The 22168-nt window shown below is 36.9% G+C and overlaps 1 protein-coding gene across 4 annotated transcripts in view; it reads right to left on the minus strand.

The window, feature by feature from the left end:
- The window catches only part of SYNJ2 (synaptojanin 2), a 132433-nt gene that overhangs the window by 95859 nt on the left and 14406 nt on the right, over positions 1–22168 (minus strand). For all 4 annotated transcript variants that reach the window (XM_031937565.1, XM_031937564.1, XM_031937567.1 and 1 more), the window contains exon 2: positions 10720–10806. In XM_031937565.1, coding sequence (XP_031793425.1) covers positions 10720–10806 — 87 coding nt within the window. The remainder of the gene's footprint in view (positions 1–10719; positions 10807–22168) is intronic.

Below are 22168 nucleotides of genomic sequence, written 5' to 3' on the forward strand. Positions count from 1 at the left end.
TAGAACTGAATAGTAAAGAAATCATAAGAGGCTACTAACAATTAGTAATAATAGTAGGATAATGTGATGCTTGTTGAGTAATAATAAAGCTAGAGTTTGCTTGGTATAGTGCCTGGCACATAGTAGGCACTTAATGTTTATTCATTCCAAAACTAAAATTATTTTCATTTAATTGTATTATTTCTCTTATTATAGCCATAAGATATTAAAAGACTGAAGGAAGTTCTGGAGTCAAAAAACCCAGGTTCAAATGTCTCCAACAATTATCCGAACATGTCACTTAACTTCTTGGGCATCAGCAAGGTTAAAATGATAGTTGCTTCTGATGGCCCTTGAGGTCCCAACCAGCTCTAAATAAATCAAGGAATCCCTAGGACAGGTCTTTTAAAAATGATTATTATTATTTTCTGGACATGTCTTTTGCAGATTTTATTCTAAGGGCCAAGAGTTGAGATAATCATGGGAGTCAAGACCAGAATTTAGTTTTTTTGCCCTGATGTTCCCCTATATATCGGACTGATTATTCTTTCCTGAATTCCTAACTCAATCCAAAGCCCTTCTTCCATGTCCTAAATGAAGCAGACAGAATCCCTCAGAACTCCCATGTAGCCCAAGTAGAAATGAATTTCAACACTATCAACCAATCAATAAACATTTATTCAGCACCTATTAAGTGCCAGGCACTGTGATAAGTGCTGGGGATACAAAGATGCAAAAGAGAGTCTCTACCCTCAAAGAGCTTGCAATCTAACAGGAAGATAACATGCAAACAAATATATACAAAGCAAGACAGATGATAAATAGGAAATAATAAAGGGAAGGGACTAGAATTAAGAGGAATTAGGGAAAGCTTCCAATAAATGTAGGATTTTAGTTGAGACTTAAAGAAAGCTGGGAAATTCAGAGCCTAAATAAGAGAACATTCCAAGTATAGGGAACAGCTATGGAGAATGCTTGGAGCATAGCAGGGATGAAATGAGGAAAAGGGCACGATCATATGCCCAGAGTGTTCTAGAGCTGGCTGCCATATTTTATATGCTGTAAGAATCACACCCACTTTTTCAGGATTCAGAAATCTCTCCTCAAAACAAAGAATCTTGGGGGTGCTGAAACATTTCATTCCCAAAACCAATTGTGGTGTGGAGCGGCAGCAGCTAGGGAGTGAAAGAAATCTCAGTTCAGGAGGCTGATGGAAATATGAATTTTAAATGAGCTCATATTGCTGCTTTCAAATGTAACCAACAAAGGTAGGTTTTACAAGTTAAAATTTATTCGAGTCATAAATTGAATGACTAGAACCACTCCCTAAATAGCTTTAGTGAAGGAGGAACTTCAGCCCCCTTATGTTTTAAACACATTTCCTGGTAGCGTGCCAAACTGGAGAAGCATCCAGAATCTGATGGGTGCTTCAGAAAGAGAGGTTTGAAAGATGATGTGAATAGCCCTGAGTAGGGAATAAATCTGGTGCCTTCCAGTCAGTGGTAAAGAAATAGCAAGTTAAGCATTCTATCCACTACAGTCTGAAAGCATCAGAAATGATAATGGGTCAGGAGCCAGGAAGCCAGATAAAAACCATACTGACCCAAACAGAAGGCACAGCCAAAGGGAAGGAGGTTCCAAAATCCTGGAAAATAGATAGTAACTAGGATATCGACACAAATTGAAATGGCAAGGGCAAACAAGAAAAAAAAAATGATAACAAGAAAAGACCTCAATAATGTAATCAACCCCTTGTTTCAGTTTAGGAGAGACCTCAGTTCCCATAATCCCAAGTAGAGGTCAAAATATAAGCATCCAATTAGAAAGAGGAGGGCGTCTCTAGACAAGTAGAGCTTAAAAAGATCTTTCTTTGTTTACTTAGCCTTGGCAATAACTATTGGCTACTTTCTTCACTCCCAGATCCTCTATGTGAAAGACAATCTCAGCTCCATAGGAGAAATTCTCTTCACCCAAAAAGATGCAAATTTGTTCTCTAGATTCTTTAATGTAAGGTCTTCAGTCACAAGCAAGAAGAGGGAAAAAGGGGGGGTAAACGTGTATTAGGAGCCTCATTTGGTCCTTACAACAACCCAGACAAGGTAATCCTAATATTATTCCCAAGAAAAAGGCAGACTGAGGTTGACTGGTCCAAGATTACATAGCTGGAAAGTGAATGAAGCCAAATTAGAATTCAGGTTTTTCCTGATACCAGACCTAGGACTCTATCTACCACTTCACCTCTCTGCCTCTACCAAATCTCCCCAGAGCTCCTTTGAAAATAGTCTGTAAAGATAGGGAAAGGTATAAACAAATTGTGGGACATGAATAGTAAAATATTACCATCCTATAAGAAATGATGGATGGAATTAAAATACAGAAGTAAAGAGAAACAAAGTATAGTACAACTAAGAAAACAATATACACAATCAACTACAACAATGTAAATTGTTATGTCACAGTTCTCTTTTATTGTTCTGACTCAGTTTCCCTAATTATCCTGACTCAGTTTCCCTAATTGTTCTGCCTCAATTTATAATTGTTCTTCTCAATCCTGCAAAACTAGCCCTTCCTCTTAATCAGAATATTTGATAAGGATAAAAAATCTTATATTTTAGAATATCAGAATGCCTCTCCCCCCCATCCCAAGCTACCAGAATATCAGATACCATCTTATCAAGATGCCTCTCCCTATCTCTGGGGTGCCTCCCCCCATTATGTCATCTCCATCTCCAGTGGCTCCCTCCATCCTGTCAGAGTCCCATTCTGGCTCTCAGCACCCTGACTCCACCCCTACCTCAGTCTACCCCGAGTCTGAGCCGCGTATATATATGTCATTGAGAACTCACATTGTTTGCTGGATTCTTGGAGACCATAGTCTCATTCAGCCCTCAGACCAAACCATGGATCCATTTGGTCCCAGTAAATCTCTCCCTTTCAAATAAAATACTAAATACTCTCTAAACTCTATCTTGTCTCAGTTTCTCCAGCATTACAAAATGAAAAGAAAAGCAACTAAAACTGCATTCAGTGAAATGAATGATCTATTTAATCTATATTGGGTTACTTGCTGTCTAGGGGAAGGGAAAAGGGAGGGATGGAGAAAAATTTGGAACACAATTTGGAACACAAAATTCGCAAAGGTAAATGTTGAAAATTATCTTGCATATATTTTGAAAAATAAAAGGTATTTTTTTTTTTTGAAGAAATGAAAGATCAATTTTGGCCTCCCTTCCCTCTTTACAGAGATGGGGAACTTGGGTGTACAGCACTGTATGCATTTCAAAGTGTGGGTTAGCTTTGCTTAACTGTATTTTTTTTCTCTTTTTTTTTTTTTTTATAGGAGATGACTACATTGGGATATACAGATGATGTGACAACAAAAGATATAAAATTTATTTTTAAACAGAGAGGAATGGTCTCTCTGAGAGCTACATTGACCTCTCTGCGATCATTTGTCATTTTCACTACTGGGATGGGGGTTGATGATAACAGCAGGCACAACACAGGCTTTGTTTATTCAAGAACAATGTTGTGAGTGTTTTGCATAGCTATACCCTCCTACCTTCTACCACTGGTCACAACAGCCTTATATTGGTGGTGATAACCTTTTAGGCTTTTTTCCAAATCACTTCAGTGTGTTCAAGGACCACATCATTCCCTTTGCTGACAGTTAAGCTACAAGGTTTAAATAAAAGATTTCCACAAGGTATTTTAACTTTGTTCTTGCTCAGTTTTTTTCTTCATGTGACAGATCCCATTTGGGGCTTTCTTGGTAGACTGGTTGGTTATTTCCTTCTCCACCTCATTTTAGAGGATACTGAGGCAAACAGGGTTAAGTGACTTGCCCAGGGTCACACTAATAGCATATATCTAAAAACCAATTAGAACTCAGGTCTTCCTTGGCACTCAATCCACTGTGCCAATCTAATTAGTGCCTTTAAAAAAAAAGAAATGTTTTCTTCCTTTCCTCTTGCAGAATCATTATGTAATTATTCACTTAGTTTATAGAAGTTATTCGTTTCAAGATTCTGTAGATAGTCTTACTTCTATTTGATTCCAAAAGTTAATATATCAGAAACAAGGATTTTCACTCTAAAGTGACTTTCCCACTAGAGTGTGCCCTAAAGCTTTGAACTTTAAATTATCCATGTATCACCTGAGCTGCTCAGTGTTCTTCTGCCTTACCCAAGGTTCTTCTGAGATGGCTTTTTTGCTCTCCCATCGTTCTCCCCCCAACTGAAATACTTTCAGAAACACTTCCCTGCTATGTAATTAGTCTCTCTATTCCTTTCCCCAGAGTCCTCTGAAATTCTGGGAAATACCATTCTTTTAGCACTCCACATTCAAGGTGGGTCATAATGGTCCAAGCCATTCACTGCTCTACCCTGCATTATTCACACATATAACTGAGTTCTGTGATTTGATGACAGAATAATTAAATAAATTTATTCCATCAATAATATCCACCTGCATTTAAATGGCTGTTTATACTTTTCAGTGTTTTCACCTGATAGCAAACTTTCAGATCAATAAGATAAATATTATTCTCATTTTATAGACGGGAAAATACTCAATAAGGTTAAATGACTTTCCCAAATGAGTGGTAAAGCTTTAACCATCTGGTTTTTAATTCCTAAGCATTTATTTTCTCCCTAAATTTCCCCCAAGCCACTGGGGGGAAAAAATCTCAGATAAATAAATAAAGCAATATAAATTCCAATATTGGCTACATTTAAAAATGTACATTTCCTTCTGTAAATTAGTCTTCTCTCTGTCAGAAGAATTCCTGTACAGCAAGAATTCTTCATCACTGTCTATCTTTAATCATGGTAGATCATTGTATTTATCAGAGCTCCCAGCTCCTCAAAAACCATTCAATGTTAATGTTATAAAATAAATTGTTCTTTTTGTTCAATACTCATTTAACTCAGCCTTAGTTCATAATTATTCTCAGGTTTCTTCTGAAACCATCTTTTCTTCATTTCTTATGGCATAAATATTCATATAAACATTCATATAACATAATTTGTTCAGTCATTCCCTAATTGATGGGTAAGCTCTCCTTTAGTTTCCAGCTCTGTCACTAGATAAAAAGAGTTGCTATAAATATTTTTGCGTCTCTAGGAGCTTTTCTTTCTCTCTTTTTTTTATTCTTTAGGGTATAGGCTTAGTCTAACTCTTATTTTCAATATGAGAAAATTACTACACTTAAAAATGTAGATTTTTTTTTTTTTTTTTTACTGAGGCAATTGGGGTTAAGTGACTTGCCCAGGATCACACAGCCAGGAAAAATGTAGATTTTCAAATGCAAAACCAGAAACAATTTTTGGTCATTACAATGCAACAAATTCATAATAAATGTCAACTCAAGGAAAATGACCAGTCAATGAGATTTAAGTATCTATGTGCCAGGTACCTTATTACATAATAAAGAAAGATAAAAATATAGTCCCTGCTTTCCAGGAGTTCATAGACCAATGTGGGAAACAATATGCAAACAACTATGTCCAAATCTCACACACACATAAATTTATCCATTTACAGTGTGGTGCATATTCAAGAATATAATAATTACATTATATATGTGTGTATGTATATGTGTGTATATGATATTACTTCCCATTTAGAATATATGTACATGTACACCCATGTATATACATATATAGTTGGAAGATTATCTCCCATCTAAAATGTATAATATGTATGTATATACATAATACATGTATATACATACAAATACACATATAGTATATGTTAATATTTATAAACCATTTAGCAAAGTGCTTGACATATAGTGGGCACAATATAAATGCTATCTATTATATATATAAATACACACACACACACACACATATACACACACATATGCTATTATATACTTTTGTATGTATACACATACACACACAATATCAGAAGGGAGGCGCTAGCAGGAGCCAGCACTGAGGAGGGAAAACTTCCAGTTATTGGAAAAAAGAGTGAAAAGCACAAGATGTGGACTTGGCTTGTCTTATGCAAGGAAGTAGGAAGGGGCCAAGAGTCTAATGCAGGGATAAGTGACATGGTCAGACCTGGGATACAAAGATAGAAACTATCCAGATCCCATTGTGAAGGAGCTTGCTAATGAATGGAAGGGGATAGGATATGTATACAAATAACTCTGCTAAAAAGGAGAATGTAGTAAGTGCAAATAAAGGAGTACAGGCAAAATGCTATAAGAAAATGAAAAAGGAAGAAATAGATGTCTTCAGGTGATGGGGGGCAATGACTCCTAAATCTGTATTTCCAGTCCTCACCTCTGTCCTGAACTCCAGTAGCACATTTTGCATCTGAAATGTCAAATGTCCAAATTGGAATGCATCATCCTATCTTCTCTAAATCTCTTTATATTAACAGCCTCAGAGCCATCCTGAACTCTTCACTGTCCCTCACCACCACCACCACTCCCCCATATACAAACAGCTGTCAAATTTTAGTGATCCTACCATCACATCTCCCACATTCACAATCTTCCCTCTACTGAGGGAATCAGTTCAGGCTCTTATGCTTCTGCATCTTCTGCCTTGTTTCCAGATGCGTTTCCTTCCAATCCATCCTCCACAGAGCTGCCAAAACAAACTTTCTAAAGCACAAGTCTTATCAACTCATCGTGTTTGAGAGTCTTCAGTGATTCCAGATTGCCTCCAGGATAAAATTTAAAAGTCCTCAGTTTGGCACTGAAAGCCCTTCCAATTTCATACTGCCCTTTCAAATATTTATTTCATATTGCTCTTCACCACTTTACTGGCTTACAATTCACCATATATAATACTTCTCTATACTTTCCCATAAGCTGTCCCAAGCATGGATTCCACTTGCATCTTATCTCCTTCCTGCTAAAAAACATTAGCTCTTTTTAAAACTCAATTAACCTTCTAGTTGACTTAAGGGAAGCTTTTCCTGATGCTCCTACTTCTTTTGCACTCTCTCTTTCTTCAAATTATCTTGTATTTGCCTGTTTACTGGTTAGTACATTCCAACTGGGAGATATCTGAACTATGACTCAAAAGAAGGATTTCAAGAGTTTGAGGTGAGGATACATTCCATGCTTGAGTGATGCCCTATATAGAGAAAAGGCAGGGCAAGAGGAAAGCAGGAATTATTTATCTAGCTTGACTAAAATACAAAGTGCTAAAAGGAAGAATAAGGAAACATACGAATACAAAGATTAACTGGAGCCAGATTGAAGAGGGCCTTGCATCCAATCCAATAAGTTTTTATAAAACTCCTACTATGGGTAACTATGATAAATTGATTAGTTGTGTCCAACTCTTCATTCTTAGCAAAGATACTGGAGTGGTTTGCTAATTCTTTCTCCAGCTTATTTTACAGGTGAGGAAACTGAGTTAAGTAGGATTAAGTAACTTCCCCAGTCACACATTTAGTGTCTGAAGATGGACTTGAACTCTCCTGACTTCAGGAGACTCTCTTGACACTCTATCCACTGTGAGAACTAGTTGTCCTAGAAGGGGGCAGGAGGTAAAAGACAAAAATAAAATACAGTCCCTGACCTCAGGAACATTCTATTGGTGGATTCAACGGATAAGTGTATATATATGATTATTTTAGGAGAAAGCATCAACAATTAGGGGGAACTGAGGAGGTAGCTTCATGAAATGAATTTCAAAGCTAGAAATCCTAGCAGACTGAAGTGAGGAAGAAATGCATTCCAGACGTGGGATATAACCTAAGTAAAGGCATAGCACTGGAAGATGGAATGCTGAGTGGGGAGACAGAATAAGAACTTTGTCTCTTATATGTCAGGTATTAAGAAGACTCATATGATCAGAGAAAAAGATTATGTAAGAAGTAGTGTAAATGGTAGCTTGAAAGAAAACATATGAGAAGAACACTGGTTGAAAACCTATTCCCACATTTCAGATGAACTGAAAGCTCAAGTGGTTGGAACAGTGACAGAAAAAAAATAAGATGGCTTACACCAGAGCATGGGTAATATCAAAGATTTAAAAAAAAAAAAAAAAAAAGGACTTGACAATAATTGGATATGAGGAATGAGGGAAAAGAGAATCAAAGAAGATTGAGATTTTGAGCTTGAGTAATTGGTATAATGGCAAAATTAGGATGTTAGGAAAAATAAGGGAGGAGTTCAGTTTGAGATATGTTGAGTTTAAAATCAGAACAACCAGGTTGCAATGCTGTGGGGATGAAGCACTGAAACTAGTGGGGTGGGTCTTCTATGCAGAAAAGAGAATCAAAGTCATGGGAATGGATGAGAGAAATGAGGTAGACCAGTGCATTCAGGAAAAGTAGTTCAGTGTCCAACTCTGTGGGACCCCATTTAGGGTTTTCTTGGCAAAGATACTAGAGTGGTTTGCTATTTCTTTCTCTAAATCATTTGACAGTTGAGGCAACAGGGTTAAGTGATTTATCCAGAATCATACAACTAAGTAAGTAACTGAGGGTGGATTTGAACTGAGGTTTTCCTGACTCCAGGGCTAGTATTCTATCTACTGTGCCCCCTAGTTGCCCATATTTCCTATCAGGGAAAAGAAAGAGATGACAACTATTAATAAGACAAGAGATGTCAATCAGATAGAAAGTGAACCAAGGAACAACGCTATCATAGAAGCCAAAGAATATGAAGAAGAATGGAAAGGTCAGGAATGTCAAATTCAATAGGTTGAGGATGAAAAGTAAGAAAAGTCCATTTAGAGATCATTTATGACCTTGGAGGTTTCAATAAAGTAGGACTGAAAGACAAATTTCCAGGGGATTGAGAGTATCATCAATGAATTTTGGCATTCCTTTGGAGAGTTTATTAATAACAACTCTGTGTGTGTGAGAGAGAGAGAAATTACGGGATGAAAATTGGTGGGGATAGCAAGGTAGCAACAAGATTTTTTTTTTTTTTTTTTTAGGATAAGAGAGACACGAATATATTTGTAGGTGAAGGGAAAGAGTCAATGAAAAGGAAAAGATCAAAAATAAGAGAAAGAATGACCAAGAAAACAAAGATCTAAAAGAGATGATAGTAGCATTCTTGGCAAAAAGAATTACCACCTAATCCTGTGAGACAGAAGCAATGAAAGAGGGGAGAGGTGGAAACAAAGAGGTTTGAGGTACAAGAGTGGAGAATTAAAGGAGTTTATGTCTGGTGACCTCAACTCCCTTCTAAAGTAAGAAGTAAGGTCATCTGCTAAGAGAAAAGGGAGTGGGATAGAACAAGAGGTTTGAAAAAAGAGAAGACTTGGAACAATCTCTGAGAGAAGGGTTACTGTTGAAGAACAATTACCTTATGTCAGCAAAACCTGCAGAAGTGTAGTGAAAAATATGACGAAGAAAAGTAATTGAGGTTTCTTTTGTTTGTTTTTTAAAGTCATTCACTGTAAAATATCTACTACCTGAAATTTCTGGGATGTAGAGGAAGAGGTAAAGGAAGAAATCCTTAAATCTAGGGAGGAACAGTTCATAGCATTTCCCATTTTTTTTTATTTAATCATAATTCCTGAAATGGAACTTAGATAAATTGGAAGGCTAGACAATGGTCTTGGTCATGTGAAAGGAATTTGCAGCTCCCTTCTCTTTGCCAGCAGGCCAGAAAAAAGATAATGGGTGAAAAATGAGTGGATTCCAGATAAAGAAAATAAAACCTATTTCTTGAGCTAGTCCAGTTAGCAGAGAATAAATCTGTGGTATAATGGACCCAGAAAGATCAATAATCTGTGGTACAGGCACAACCAAAACCAAATTGTTTAGTCTATACTAGAAGTTACTGATATTTTAAACTATACATCCTATGTCCAGATTACTCCCAAAATGCAGTATGCTTGAAACACTAGCTTAAAAAAAAAACAATAATGACATTTATAGACCAATTTATATACATGTGTGTATGTATATATATATATATGTCTTTATATATATATGTATATACATATTAATTATTACAGTTGAGCTTCAAAGCAGCCCCATAACATGGATCTCATAGCATTATCCCCATTTTATAGATAAAGAAACTGAGTTTCAGAAACATTAAGTGCCTTTCTCTTATCTACAGAGTTGTGTCAAAGGCAGGGTTTGAACTTATGTTTTCCAGCCTATCTGATGCTGAACCCCAATATTTTTATATCTTCTAGGATCAGATAAAATTAAAAACTCAATTTCCACGCCCCACGCCCACCCTAGCTCTAAATCAGGGTTTCTTTACCTTCGTTGTATAAATCTACATTTCTATTCTCTGACTCCTACCATATATATAATCCCTACACCACCCCATTTCAGCTCTCTGCTCCCCAAGGAAGACTCTTAGCAATTCAGCCCATCAACCCTGTCCTTCACTTGATGTCCTTAGTGGCATCTTCTAACCTTAGAGATGTCACTCAAAAAAAATAAAAAATTGACAGGGCTCCCCAGAGCAGGTTTTCATTTGGGTTGTTCTCCACTACAGCAGTCTTGTCTCGTCTCACACCAGCCTAAAGCTGTTAGCTGCCTATGGTCTACAGAATAAATAACGATGCTCCAGATTCAGTCATTCACCCCTTTCCCCCCTTCATCTGCACTAAGATGCAAGTTTAGTTTTCTAAAGAAATGCTGAAAAGGTTTGATTACAGCTGCAAAATAAAACAGCTGGACCCCATAAAGCCTTTCAGACCTGACGCAAAAGGTGCTATTTGCCCAGCTATTTGTGGAGCACAGCCATGCACATCCTGATTCCCGTCATTTTTAACCTGAATGAACACTTACCAGATATTAACCTGAGCTCGCCCAAGCAGCCGTAAGCATCTATGAGCTTCCCATACTGTCCTTTAATTACCTCCTTTTCTTCTGGAGCTGAGGAAGAAACAGAATAAGCATCCACGTTAGTCTGTCATTCAGGGTTCATTCAGACTGCAGTATGCTCCATCTGGCTTCCCTCCCACTCTAAAAGGGGGGGAAAAAGGAAAAGGAAAAGGAAAAAAAAAGAGAGACCAGACAATAGCACAAAACGGGTGGAGGTTTTTTATGCTGGTAAATTATAACGCTACAAAGTGACAGGAAATCCTCCTGAACGGCTGGATGTTTAGAAACGCAGACCTGCTTCTAAGGAACGAGAGAGGTAAATCCCAATATGGCCCACTCCACACTGACTCTTTCTTCAGACCAAAGGGTTAGACTCCTCCCGGGCCTCATACTGTGGGCTCATACTATAACACAAGCACACGCCATATGTTCATAAAAATGGAACTGATTCATTATTAACCATTTTGGGCCCTCCTTCAGCAAAAGAAAGGCTAATGATTTAATCCTTGAAATAATAATCAATTCAGTTTTAGTTTACCTCCAGTGGATCAGGGGAGAAAATAGGTATTCTGCAGATAAGGATAGAGAAAGGCACATTTCTCTCCCCACTCCACTCCCCTCCTGGCCCCCCACCAATTCAGGAGCAGACTGTATTCCTAGGCTCAGTTACTCAGATCCTAGACAGACTGGCTCTCTCAGAAAAAGAGAGAAAGACTTTCCACTAGAAGCTAAGCACCAAAGGTTAGCTAAAAAAGAAAACGAAAAAAAAGAAAATTTTAAATGCATTATCTTAGTGAGAGGTCATCCAGAATGGCAACTTTTTATTCTCCTCCTTACTACTTTCAACTTCTTCTCCAACCTTCAACCCCAAGTCTTATTGATTCTAATTTTATAACATCTCTTCCACAGGGCTTCTTTTCTTTTAAATCTCTCTCTCTCTCCGTGTGTGGTGTGTGTGTGTGTGTGTGTGTCTCCTTCAGGTCTTCATCCATGCTTCTCACCTAGATCATTTTACTGACTTCCTAACTGATCTCTGCATCAAGTCTCTCTCTTCTCCAATCCACCTTCCCCAAAGCTGCCAGTGATCTTCCTACTTTTGACATCAGAAACAAAGCATGACATCATTCTGGAGCTCAATAGACTTCAGTGGTTCACTATGAATTACCTCTACAAACTCCTTTGCATGGCATATAAAACCCTTCAGAACTCTGCTTCAACCCACCTTTCTGATCTTATTACACATTTCTCTTCCCCCCTACTTGTATTCCATGGTCCAGTGAAACTGGTTTTCTTGCAGTTCATCACACATGACTTTCCATCTTCCATCTTCACACATTAGCACCGTTTGTTGCTGTCCCTTATGTCCTCTTCACTGTTATTAGAATTCCTAGTTTCTTTCAAAACTCTTCTCAGGGGCCAGCTCCTACATGAGAATTTTCCTGATCTTCCCAGCTGCTAATGCCCCACTCAACCCTGAAATTACCTTCTATCTACTCTGTATTTACTTTCTTATACACAGCACATGTAGTTCTCTTGCCCTCCCCCAGTACACTCTAAGCTCCAAGAGGGGTTTTGGTCTCTAGACCCAGGGCCTGGCACACAGTAGGTACTAATGTATACTTTATTGATTTGACTACCAAGAAATAAAGACTCATAACTCTAAGCTAAGGATTGCTATATGCTTTCCAGAATATCTTGTTATCTTGGCAAAGGGAGGAGGGAGGGAGAATTATTCAAGACAGAGGCCAATAAAAGCCAAAGTAAAACTGTGAAAAGACAATTTTTGATTGAATAGCTTAAGGCATTCTCTTTCCCTTCAAAGTTCTTTTTAACCCTAAGGGACCAATCTTTTGCTATAACATTTAAAAGAATCTAGGAAGACCCATGGAACGTTGGCTAGCTCACTCCTCAGGCTAATAAGCACATCCTCCTCCAGTCACTGTAATTCATAGTCCCTAAGAGGGACCAGTCCCTGGCATTAATTTATTTTGAATGAAGGCCTGGAAAGATGATGAAGCTTTCGTTCACATATTTATATAAATTAGTTTAATGAATTAACTTTCAACCCAACTCTAAGCTGTGGGAAATGGAAAGGAGACAAGGGAGAAGACAGCCTAACAGGGGTGAGATGGCATCTGCAGGGCCAGAGGGCTTGTCTTAGGCAGCTTAAGATGTCAGAGGGAAATAAAAAATAATAGTTGTGAGTGAGAATTTATATGCTTCACTTTCCTAAGTCTGAGAATTTTAGGCAAAATACTTTATAGGGAAGAGGGAAATTCCACACATTCATTAGGCAAAATACCTTATAGAGGAAAGGGAAATTCCACATATTCATTTTCTTGTCCTGTAAAACTGATAATGTTTGTTTGAAGTACAGTGAGTCAAATGGACCTATATAAAAGGCAACTATGGAAGCTTACGCTAGAAATCAGAGAATAGACTCCAGATTTGGACTATTTATTTGTTTGCTAAACTTCCACATATTTTAAGTAGAAAGAATGTCTCCCAAAACCTCAGATTACAAGCAATATGGTTGCTAAGCCTGTCCTGGTTTTCCTTTAAACAAATGCAATTTTGCTTAGGATTATTTTACTACTAAGAATTCCAAGACAACAGATAGGACATGAAATAAAATTTTACTGTTCCCTCCCCCCATTCTCTAACAGAACTAAACCTGTCCTCCTTTACATTTCCAATTTTCTCTTTCCCAATCCCATCTTCGGAGTCATAGTAGAATTCCTTAGAGAAGTTAGCCAAAGCATAAGGAAGTTTACATAGATTAAAGGTTTAGTTAAGGTTCATCTGCATTACAGAAGCCAGACCAGATGGTCATTCCACAGAAAAGATATAGGGAAAGGGACTAACAGGAAGGCATGGGACAGGATTCCCACTCCTTTGGGATCATGTGGCTATATGTTGATTGGAGGTGTGTAGATCTGTTTTGCTTAACTATTAATATTTCTTAAGAATTTTAATTTTCTTTGGGTTTTTTTTTTATAGAGGGAGAAAATAAATATTTATTCATTTAAAAAAAAAAGAAACTTTCCCTTCTGGGATACCTCACAAAGTCCTCAGCATGGTGTTTAAAACCTTATAGAATCTAGCTCCCAACAGATCTTTTTAATATTATTTCATATTACTCCTCTCACCAACTCTATGGTGAAGACAAAATGACCTGACCTGGTCCCCCAACAATCCATTCCATTTCCTGCCTCAGAGACTTTGCATAGGTTATCCCCCACACTACACATGCCTGAATGTTTTCTCCTTCACTTCTGCCTCTGGAATACTCCCTTTCCCTTTAAAATTCAACTTGCTTGCCATCTGCTTCATGCACTCTTTCCTGATTTTCCACTTCTCCCAATGGCACTCTCCCTCCCCTTCTGAAATACTTTGTAGCTCTTCTGCATTTGTTTCTGTGTACATGACATATACCTCCCCCCCAGTAAAATATAATTTTGTTAAGGGCAGAAAGGTTTTGTTTTGTCTTTGTATCTTCAGCCTTGCACATCACAGAAACTTAATGAATGCTTATTAAAATCAATACTCTCATCTTTGCAATAATTCATCACAAGTACTACAAGTATTGTATTCTTAGTGCATCTAATCACACAACTGGTAAGTCTTGAAAGCCAGACTTGAACTAAGGTCTCCTCTGACACTTTCCACCATACTCTAATTTCTAAACTTTAGTAATATCCTAAACAAATGTGTAAAGCAGAGTTGGACCAATCCCTCTATCCAACAAGCATCAATACTTGGATGAAACAAATGTACTTTGTCTTCAATAAGGCTTTCAGCAATGAGATGGCTTTTCCTAAAGCAGACAAATGCTAGCCATGCCCAACCCATAATAAAGTAGGTTGAATCTGCCAAAAAAAAAAAAAAAAAAAAAAGAAAAAGAAAAAGAAAAAGAAAAAGAAAAAGAAAAGAAAAAGAGACTGCAAAAAAGTTCTCCCACAGAACATTAATCTATCTTCCTGAATTTCACTGTCTCTAGAAGAGAAAAGATTCTGAGGAGAAAAGACTCCTCAAGTGCTACTTTTGAATATATCAGAGAAACAGTCTATTAGTTGGGAGGGAAAACAGTTCTTCAAAAAGACAACTCTTTTCCAGCAGAGGTTGCTAAGCAAAATACAAAGCAAAACTTCTTTGTGGAACAAAGGGCTGGGCAATCAACCCCCGAAACCAACCAACAGCTTCTATGAAGCCTAATGTGAAGGTGTGCCTTCCATACCCTAATTGTGCAACAGCCACAAACCACAAAAATCACCCTGTAGGAAACAACAAGTGAGAAACCACTATGCTGGACAAATGACGCAAAGCATCAGCAGCAATAAGCACATCTCAGAAACTGGGGATCCTTTCTTTGGCTTTTAAAGTCCTTTATAATCTCACCCCTTCTTATCTTTCCACTCTTCTTATGCTTTATTTCCCTCTACATACACTCTCCATTCATAGACCTTGACCTTCTTGCTATACTTTATGCATGATATTCCCATCTCCCAATTTCTCATTTTTCCATGTCTAGAATTCTTTTCCTCCTCAAATCTACCTCTTGACTTCCCTCAAATTCTCAACTTAAATCTTACCTCTTTAAGAAGCCCTTCTTTGATCACTGTTTATTCTCAAGCCTCCCAGTTTCTTTTCTCTGAAATTACCTTCTTTTTGCACTGTATATATCATGAATATACAATTTTTTTTGTATATTGCCTCCCCCCACAAAATATGAATTCTACAAAACTATCTCCAGGACTTTGCTTTTGCCTTTCTTTGTATTCCCAGTATTAAACATAGTCCCTGAATGATAATAAGAACTTAAATAATGATTGCTGACTGAAAAAAGAAGGGGCTAGCCTAGACTCCAGCTTCTTAAACTGTTTTGTGATTGTTTAGAGTCTCGTAATCAAATATGGGCATTTCAAAATTATGATTTATTATCAGTGAATGTTTGATTTGTATACCTATTTTATATATACCCAGGGACACATAAAAATTTCTTGGGTGAAAAGGGTTCATGAGTAGAAAAAGTTTAAGAAGCCCTGACCTAGACAACCTCTTAGATCCCTTTCTTCTAGTCCTCAATATTTTTGACTTGACTAGAATTCAGCACATCTGTACATAAATGCACTTTAGAAAACCTAGGAAGGCTATGCAACACAAGAGTCCTAGGTTAGGTAGTGATGCTGTTCAGTCATTTCAGTTGTATCTGACTCTTCCTAACCTCATTTGGAATTTTCTTGGCAAAAATATTGGAATGGTTTGCTATTTCCTTCCCCATCTCATTTTATAGATGAAGAAAGTAAGACAAACACAGTTAAGGGACTTACCCAAGGTTACATGAGTAGAAAGTGTCTGAGACAGAAATCAAACTCAAGAAAGTGAGTGTCTCTGGCTCTAGGTCTGAGTTCTATCCACTGTGCCACCTAGCTGATCCCTAGGCTACACAGTACAAGAAAGTAAAGGCTCATTGTTCCTTCACTGGCAAAAAGGAATTGGTTTTACAAACTATTCCTGAACTCTAAGAATAGCAAAGGTAACTCCCAAGTCTCAGTTAAGAAAGGGCACCGTTACCTAATCAATCAAAATCAGTCTCTAACTAACTCCAATGGCAATAGTTAATTAAAAATAAAAACAACACAGCTTTTCTATTCTCTTATTTTCATCACCCTTTCTTTGTACCAGCTGAGCTATTGCAAAAGAAATCAGCTAGCACTTCTCCATCAAAGGGAACAATTTCAAAATAAGGAAGAATGACAGTAAAAATTAGTTTGAGCTGCTGACAGCTGGACAGATGTACCAGAAGGGGACTACTGAAATAAACAGGCTTGCTGCCTGTGGCAAAAGATGACTGAGTAGAAATTAAAGCTCCAGCAGCAAAACATTAAAAATCAACATTAGACAACTACAGAACGAGTGAGCCAAGAATTAAGAAATAACAATAGAAAAACAGATCAAATTGCCTTATAGATTTTAAAAGAAATCCTTTGGACCTGTAGCTTAAAACTGCCAACATAAATTCTTGGGAAATAAACAGTCATAGGAATTATCATCTCCAATTTTTTTAATTGCTAAAGAATTTAATATGTTTTAATAATATGTTGAAAGAAAGCCTGTGTTGTGTTCTATCTTCAATTGCGGTCCAGAGAAGTATATCTTATTTGATTAACTACTTATTCAATTCAGAGCTTTAGATTTTCCCATATAACATTCGAAGGAAAGGGAAGAGAATAAACATTTATGTAGCATCTACTATATGTCAGATACTTAAGCATTTTTTTTATAAATATTAATATGCTCATATAACAGCTAATAAGTGTCTGAGGTTGAATTTGAACTCAGATCTTCCTAACTCCAAACCTATTATGCTCTCCAAAGCACCACAAGCAGTCTCATAGTTACAGAATGTCAGAACTGAAGTTTATTTTGAAGAACAATCTTCTCATTTTACAGATATAACAGCTGAGGCTCAGAAAGGTCAAATTTGTGACCAAGGTCACAAAACCAGTAAAACTCTGATTATTTGCTGGACTCACAACTCAAAAATAATGCCCCAGGGCCTGTTAGATGCATCAATCACAAAACAACTCAATGGTTTACTCCAAATAAATGGAAAAAATGTTTTACTGATATAACTCCTGAAGCACCCTGCCAAAAACCTATTTATGCCCTACATTTCAACCAGGAAATAGGCTACAATGTTTTTTTTCCTGGTTCATTCCAGATTAGGCTTCACCTTCAGAAATCAAACATCTAATTAATTGCTTCTTTGACTGTGTGAAGGACCAACAGATAAAATTACATAAAATGGAGACCAGAACCTAGAGGAAAAGAATTAAACAGACCATCTTACATATGCTATCAATGGAATTTTTCTTAAATTCAAATCTGACATGGGACTCCCCTATGTCAACTAATTCTAGTGGCTTCCTATTTATCTCTATAACAAAATATAAAGGCTTCTGTTTAGATTTTAATCTGACTCCAAACCACCTAGTATTATGTATATAGTTTGTATGTATCTGTATTATTAACCTATATATGTTCCATGTATGCATATTCTCATGGTTTCTCCCACTTGAATATAAATTCTTTACAAGTAAGATTTTTTTCACTATTTGTACTTTTATCCCTAGCCCCCTAGTACAGTGCCTGGCACACTATTGTTCAAATTGTGTCTAACTCTTCATGACCCCATTTGAGCTTGTCTTGGCAAAGATACTAGAGTAGTTCACCATTTCCTACTCCAGCTTATTTTATAGAATTAAAACAAACTGGGTTAAGTCACTCCAGGCCAAACACTCTACCTAGATACCTCCTGGCACATAGTAGGTGCTTAATAAGTACTTGTTGAATGACTGAAAAGATAAAAGAATAGTAATGACCTGTGTACTAGATTTGTCTTATCTTTATCTATTTTTTCAAAAAATTATGTGTTTTTTAATACACGTTGCTTTATGAATCATGTAGGAAGAAAAAAATCAAAATAAAAGGGAAAAACATGGGAGAGAAAAAAAAAAAAAACAGAAAAAGCTGAGCATAGCATGTGTTAATTTGCATTCAATCTCCATAGTTCTTTTTCTGGATGCAGATGACATTTTCTGTCCAAAGTCTATTGGGATTGCTTTGGATCACTGAACCCCTGAGAAGAACCAAGCCTTTCATAGTTGATCATCACACATTCTTGCTGTTATGTACAATGTATTCCTGGTTTTGCTTGTTTTGCTCAGCATCAGTTCGTGTAAATCTTTTCAGGCTTTTCTATAATCGGCTTGTTCATCCTTTTTTATGGAATAATAACGTTCCATTACCTTTATATACCACAACTTGTTCAGCTATCCCCCAATTGATGGGCATCTACTCATTTTCCAATTCTTTGCTGCTTTATTTATCTTAACATCTTCATCTAAATCTCTCAGCAAGCTACTGTAATTACTGTTATAGTCTGTTTGCAGAAAGCTACAAAGTGTCACAAAGTATGCTGGACTTAGGGTCAGAAGACTTAGATTCAACTTATTACTGGATTCAAAAAAAGTCCTTTAACTTCAGTAAACCTCACATATGCGTAAAATGGAAATAATCTTAATATCTCACAGGACTATTTGTGCATAATGCCTTTCATAACTCATAAAGTGTTCTGTGTTCTATTGTCATGTGACTGGCACTGCCCCAAAATCGCGGGGAAAACATATCCACAGTTGGATGTCTTTTAGAAAATAAACAAAAGAGAGTTGTTCAAATGCAACATAATTCCCACTGTTTCTCTTCCTTAGTCTCTGAAATAGGCACACCCAGTCTTGTCTCTTATATGCTTTCTCCTTCAAGCAAAGTGTTCCCTGGGACTAGCTGTGGAAGTCCTGTATAAATGAAGTTTCTGGCTGATCCCAGAGGTGGGTGGCAGTATCAAGTTGGACTCAGGACGACTGCTGCTGCCCTGGCTTACTTTTCCATTCTGTCTGTCCTAGATTTCTGACCTGCTAGTCTGTTCCAGCTTTGTGCTGCTAAAGCCTAATATTGCCAGCCTTAACTCCCAGCAACTAATTGCCTTGCTCTAACCCTTAGCCACATTGTAACATACCCTCACTGTGACTGAGTCCTCCTGGTCATACTACCATGGTGACCCATATTAGCAGAGTGCCCAGTGGTTATCAGGAGTCTCAACAATTTTACTGCATCTGGATAAAACTGCCTTTAAAAAGGAATGAAAAGCATGCTCCTTCATCCATTCGTTCACTCAATAAGCACTTAATAAGTACCAACAATGAAAAAAAAAAGTACCTACTATGTGCCAGGCAAATGTTAGGCTCCTAGAATATAAAGATAAGAATTCACACATCATTGACTTCAAGTTTACATTCTATTTGAGGGAATGGATTCATGAACAGAAAAGTAAATATAAAATGTACACCAATTAAAAACAAAGTAATTTCTGGGAGGGAGACATGTAAACTGGAATATCAAGAAAAGGCGTGTAGTAGCCCAACCTAGAAGCTAGGGATTCTGAAAGACTGATTTGAGGAGGAGTGTATTCCAGATCCAAGGAGCAGTTTGCATAAAGATATAGAGATGAGAAAAGAATTCTGTAAATAAGGAATAGCAAGTAATAGAATTCTGCCAATCAAATCAGACTGGGTGGATGGACTACAGAACTCACAAAGGGGAACGAATGATATGGAATGAGTCTGGAAGGATAAAGTAGTTTAGAAATATTCTGTGCAGGCTTTAAATGTCAAACAACATTATTTGCACTTTTTCCTAGAAGCAAGAGGGAAACACTGGAGCTTCTGGAAACCTGATTGTGTATGTAAGGGTAATAGGAAGGTTTGGGGTTTTGTTTTTTTTAAATCTTTAGACTTTTATTGAAAATTTAGTGCTATGGTTCCTCTTTTTTGAGAGGTCAGCAAAGGAAAGGAGATGGGGACAGGAATGGTTATTTTGGTAAACTGGCTTCAAAAGCTTGGGTCCATTCCACCTGGCCAGCTCCCTTCCCAAGGCGCGTCAATTTTCAAATGGGCCTTTGAAAGATACAATAACTAAAAACTAGTCAAGGTTAAGCAGAATTTTGAGATAGGAAGGTTGTGTGAAGTAGAAAGATCTTACACATATTTCTACCAGAGCAGGTTTGGTTTTGTTTCCTTTTAAAAAAAAAAAAAAAAGGTGTTTATACCAACCAAAAAATCTGTCAGGCTAAAGAGCCTTGCCTCATCAACCTTTACCACAGCAAGACCACAACTGATTATGACATTTTCCATGCCTTCTGACAGACACTTATGGAAATCAAGAGGTAAAAGAGCACAAATTGAAACCTTCTTTTGACAGTTCAACTAAAGGCCTGCATCACCAGAACTCAGTAGAAATTAAAACTACCAAAAAGATATGAATATTAATCCCAACTCAACAAATAATGATTATTTTATGTCTTGTCCTGAGTTCATTCTTAAGTTTTAATTAGTAAGCATTAATTAAGCACCTATTAAGTGTGTTTGGAACTGGGGACAAAGAAAAACATAAAATAAATTCTTTTTAACTTCAAGGAAGAGAATATGTACTTATTTTAGTATATATGAAATAAATAATAAACTTGGTATATACAAAATGTACAATATATACAAAATTAATAATAAATGATAAAAATGATAAGAAAATAACAAAAAAAAATAAAATTGAAAGCAGCTGAAGGAGGCTATTTACACAGGCTTTGAAGAAAACTAAGGATTTTAAGCGATGGAGAAGAAAGAGTATGCTCCAGACTCCATGGGAGATAGAATATTCTGTGCTAATAAAGAGCCAAGACTACTTTGTACTATAAAGTATATGAAGATATCATACACTTGGACATGCAGAGTAAAGCTAGATTGTAATAGGGTTTAAACACCAAGTAGAAAAGGTTATATTTGATGCCATAAGCAATAGGGAATCATTAGATTCTGTTAAGTGGGAAGTAACAAAATGATGTGGTCATACCTGTGCTCAAGGACTAGAGGTTAGACTGAATAAGAAAGGAGGCCTATCGGGAGGTTATTGTAATGGATCAGGCAAGAAGTCTTGGCTAGACAGGAAATGTGTGAAGGCAAAGAAGGGGACAAATATGAGAGATGTTGTAAAAATACAACTGTTTTGATATGTGGAGACAGTAAATGTGAAATCAAGGATGATTCCAAGATTGCAGATCTAAGTGACTGAAAAAAATTAGTGGTACCCTCAACACATCTGTAAAAGAGAAGTGAGAAAGGATAATTACAACGGATGTTTATATAATCTTTTACACTTTACAAAGCACTTTAAATACATTATTACCTCAATTTGATCTCCACAATAACTGTTAGGTAGGCACACCAGGAGTTATACCCATTTTGCAGATAATAAAAATAGAACTCACTGGGTCAAAATCACAGATCTAATAACTAGCACGGGTTGGCTTGAATGATGTTATATTCACTATTATTATATTATCAGAAAGCTGCCTTCTATTTTTACCTTTTATCTTTGTCTTTTCAGACTAAGCCTTTTTACAGAACTATTTTGTTTCTAGATGAAAATGAGAATTGGTTTTATTTCCTCCCCTAGTCTTTTAGAAGCCAAAAGATTTTGAAGATTGGGAAAAGAGGAAAGAAAAAGATACATCAAGAAATCTTATCTGATTCTCTGAAAGAGTACTTGTGCTAATTAGAGAATAAACACAAAAAGTTTCATTACCCAACTAGAGTAAAGGCAATATGTTTTTCCTTTCCCAAGTCATTCTCCAATCACTTAAGTCCTAATATTTTCTGCTCATGTCTTCTCTCTTAATCTTCTTTCCTCAGCACTTCAGAGGAAAAAGTTGTCTGCCTTTTTGTCCTGCATGCCATCCAAAAAGATTGCTGAAGTGCATGTACCACCAAGTTTAAGGAGGGCAAGAATATTTGAACTCCAA

The sequence above is a fragment of the Sarcophilus harrisii genome, chromosome 4 (genome assembly GCF_902635505.1).
Source record: "Sarcophilus harrisii chromosome 4, mSarHar1.11, whole genome shotgun sequence".
Lineage (NCBI taxonomy): Eukaryota > Metazoa > Chordata > Mammalia > Dasyuromorphia > Dasyuridae > Sarcophilus > Sarcophilus harrisii.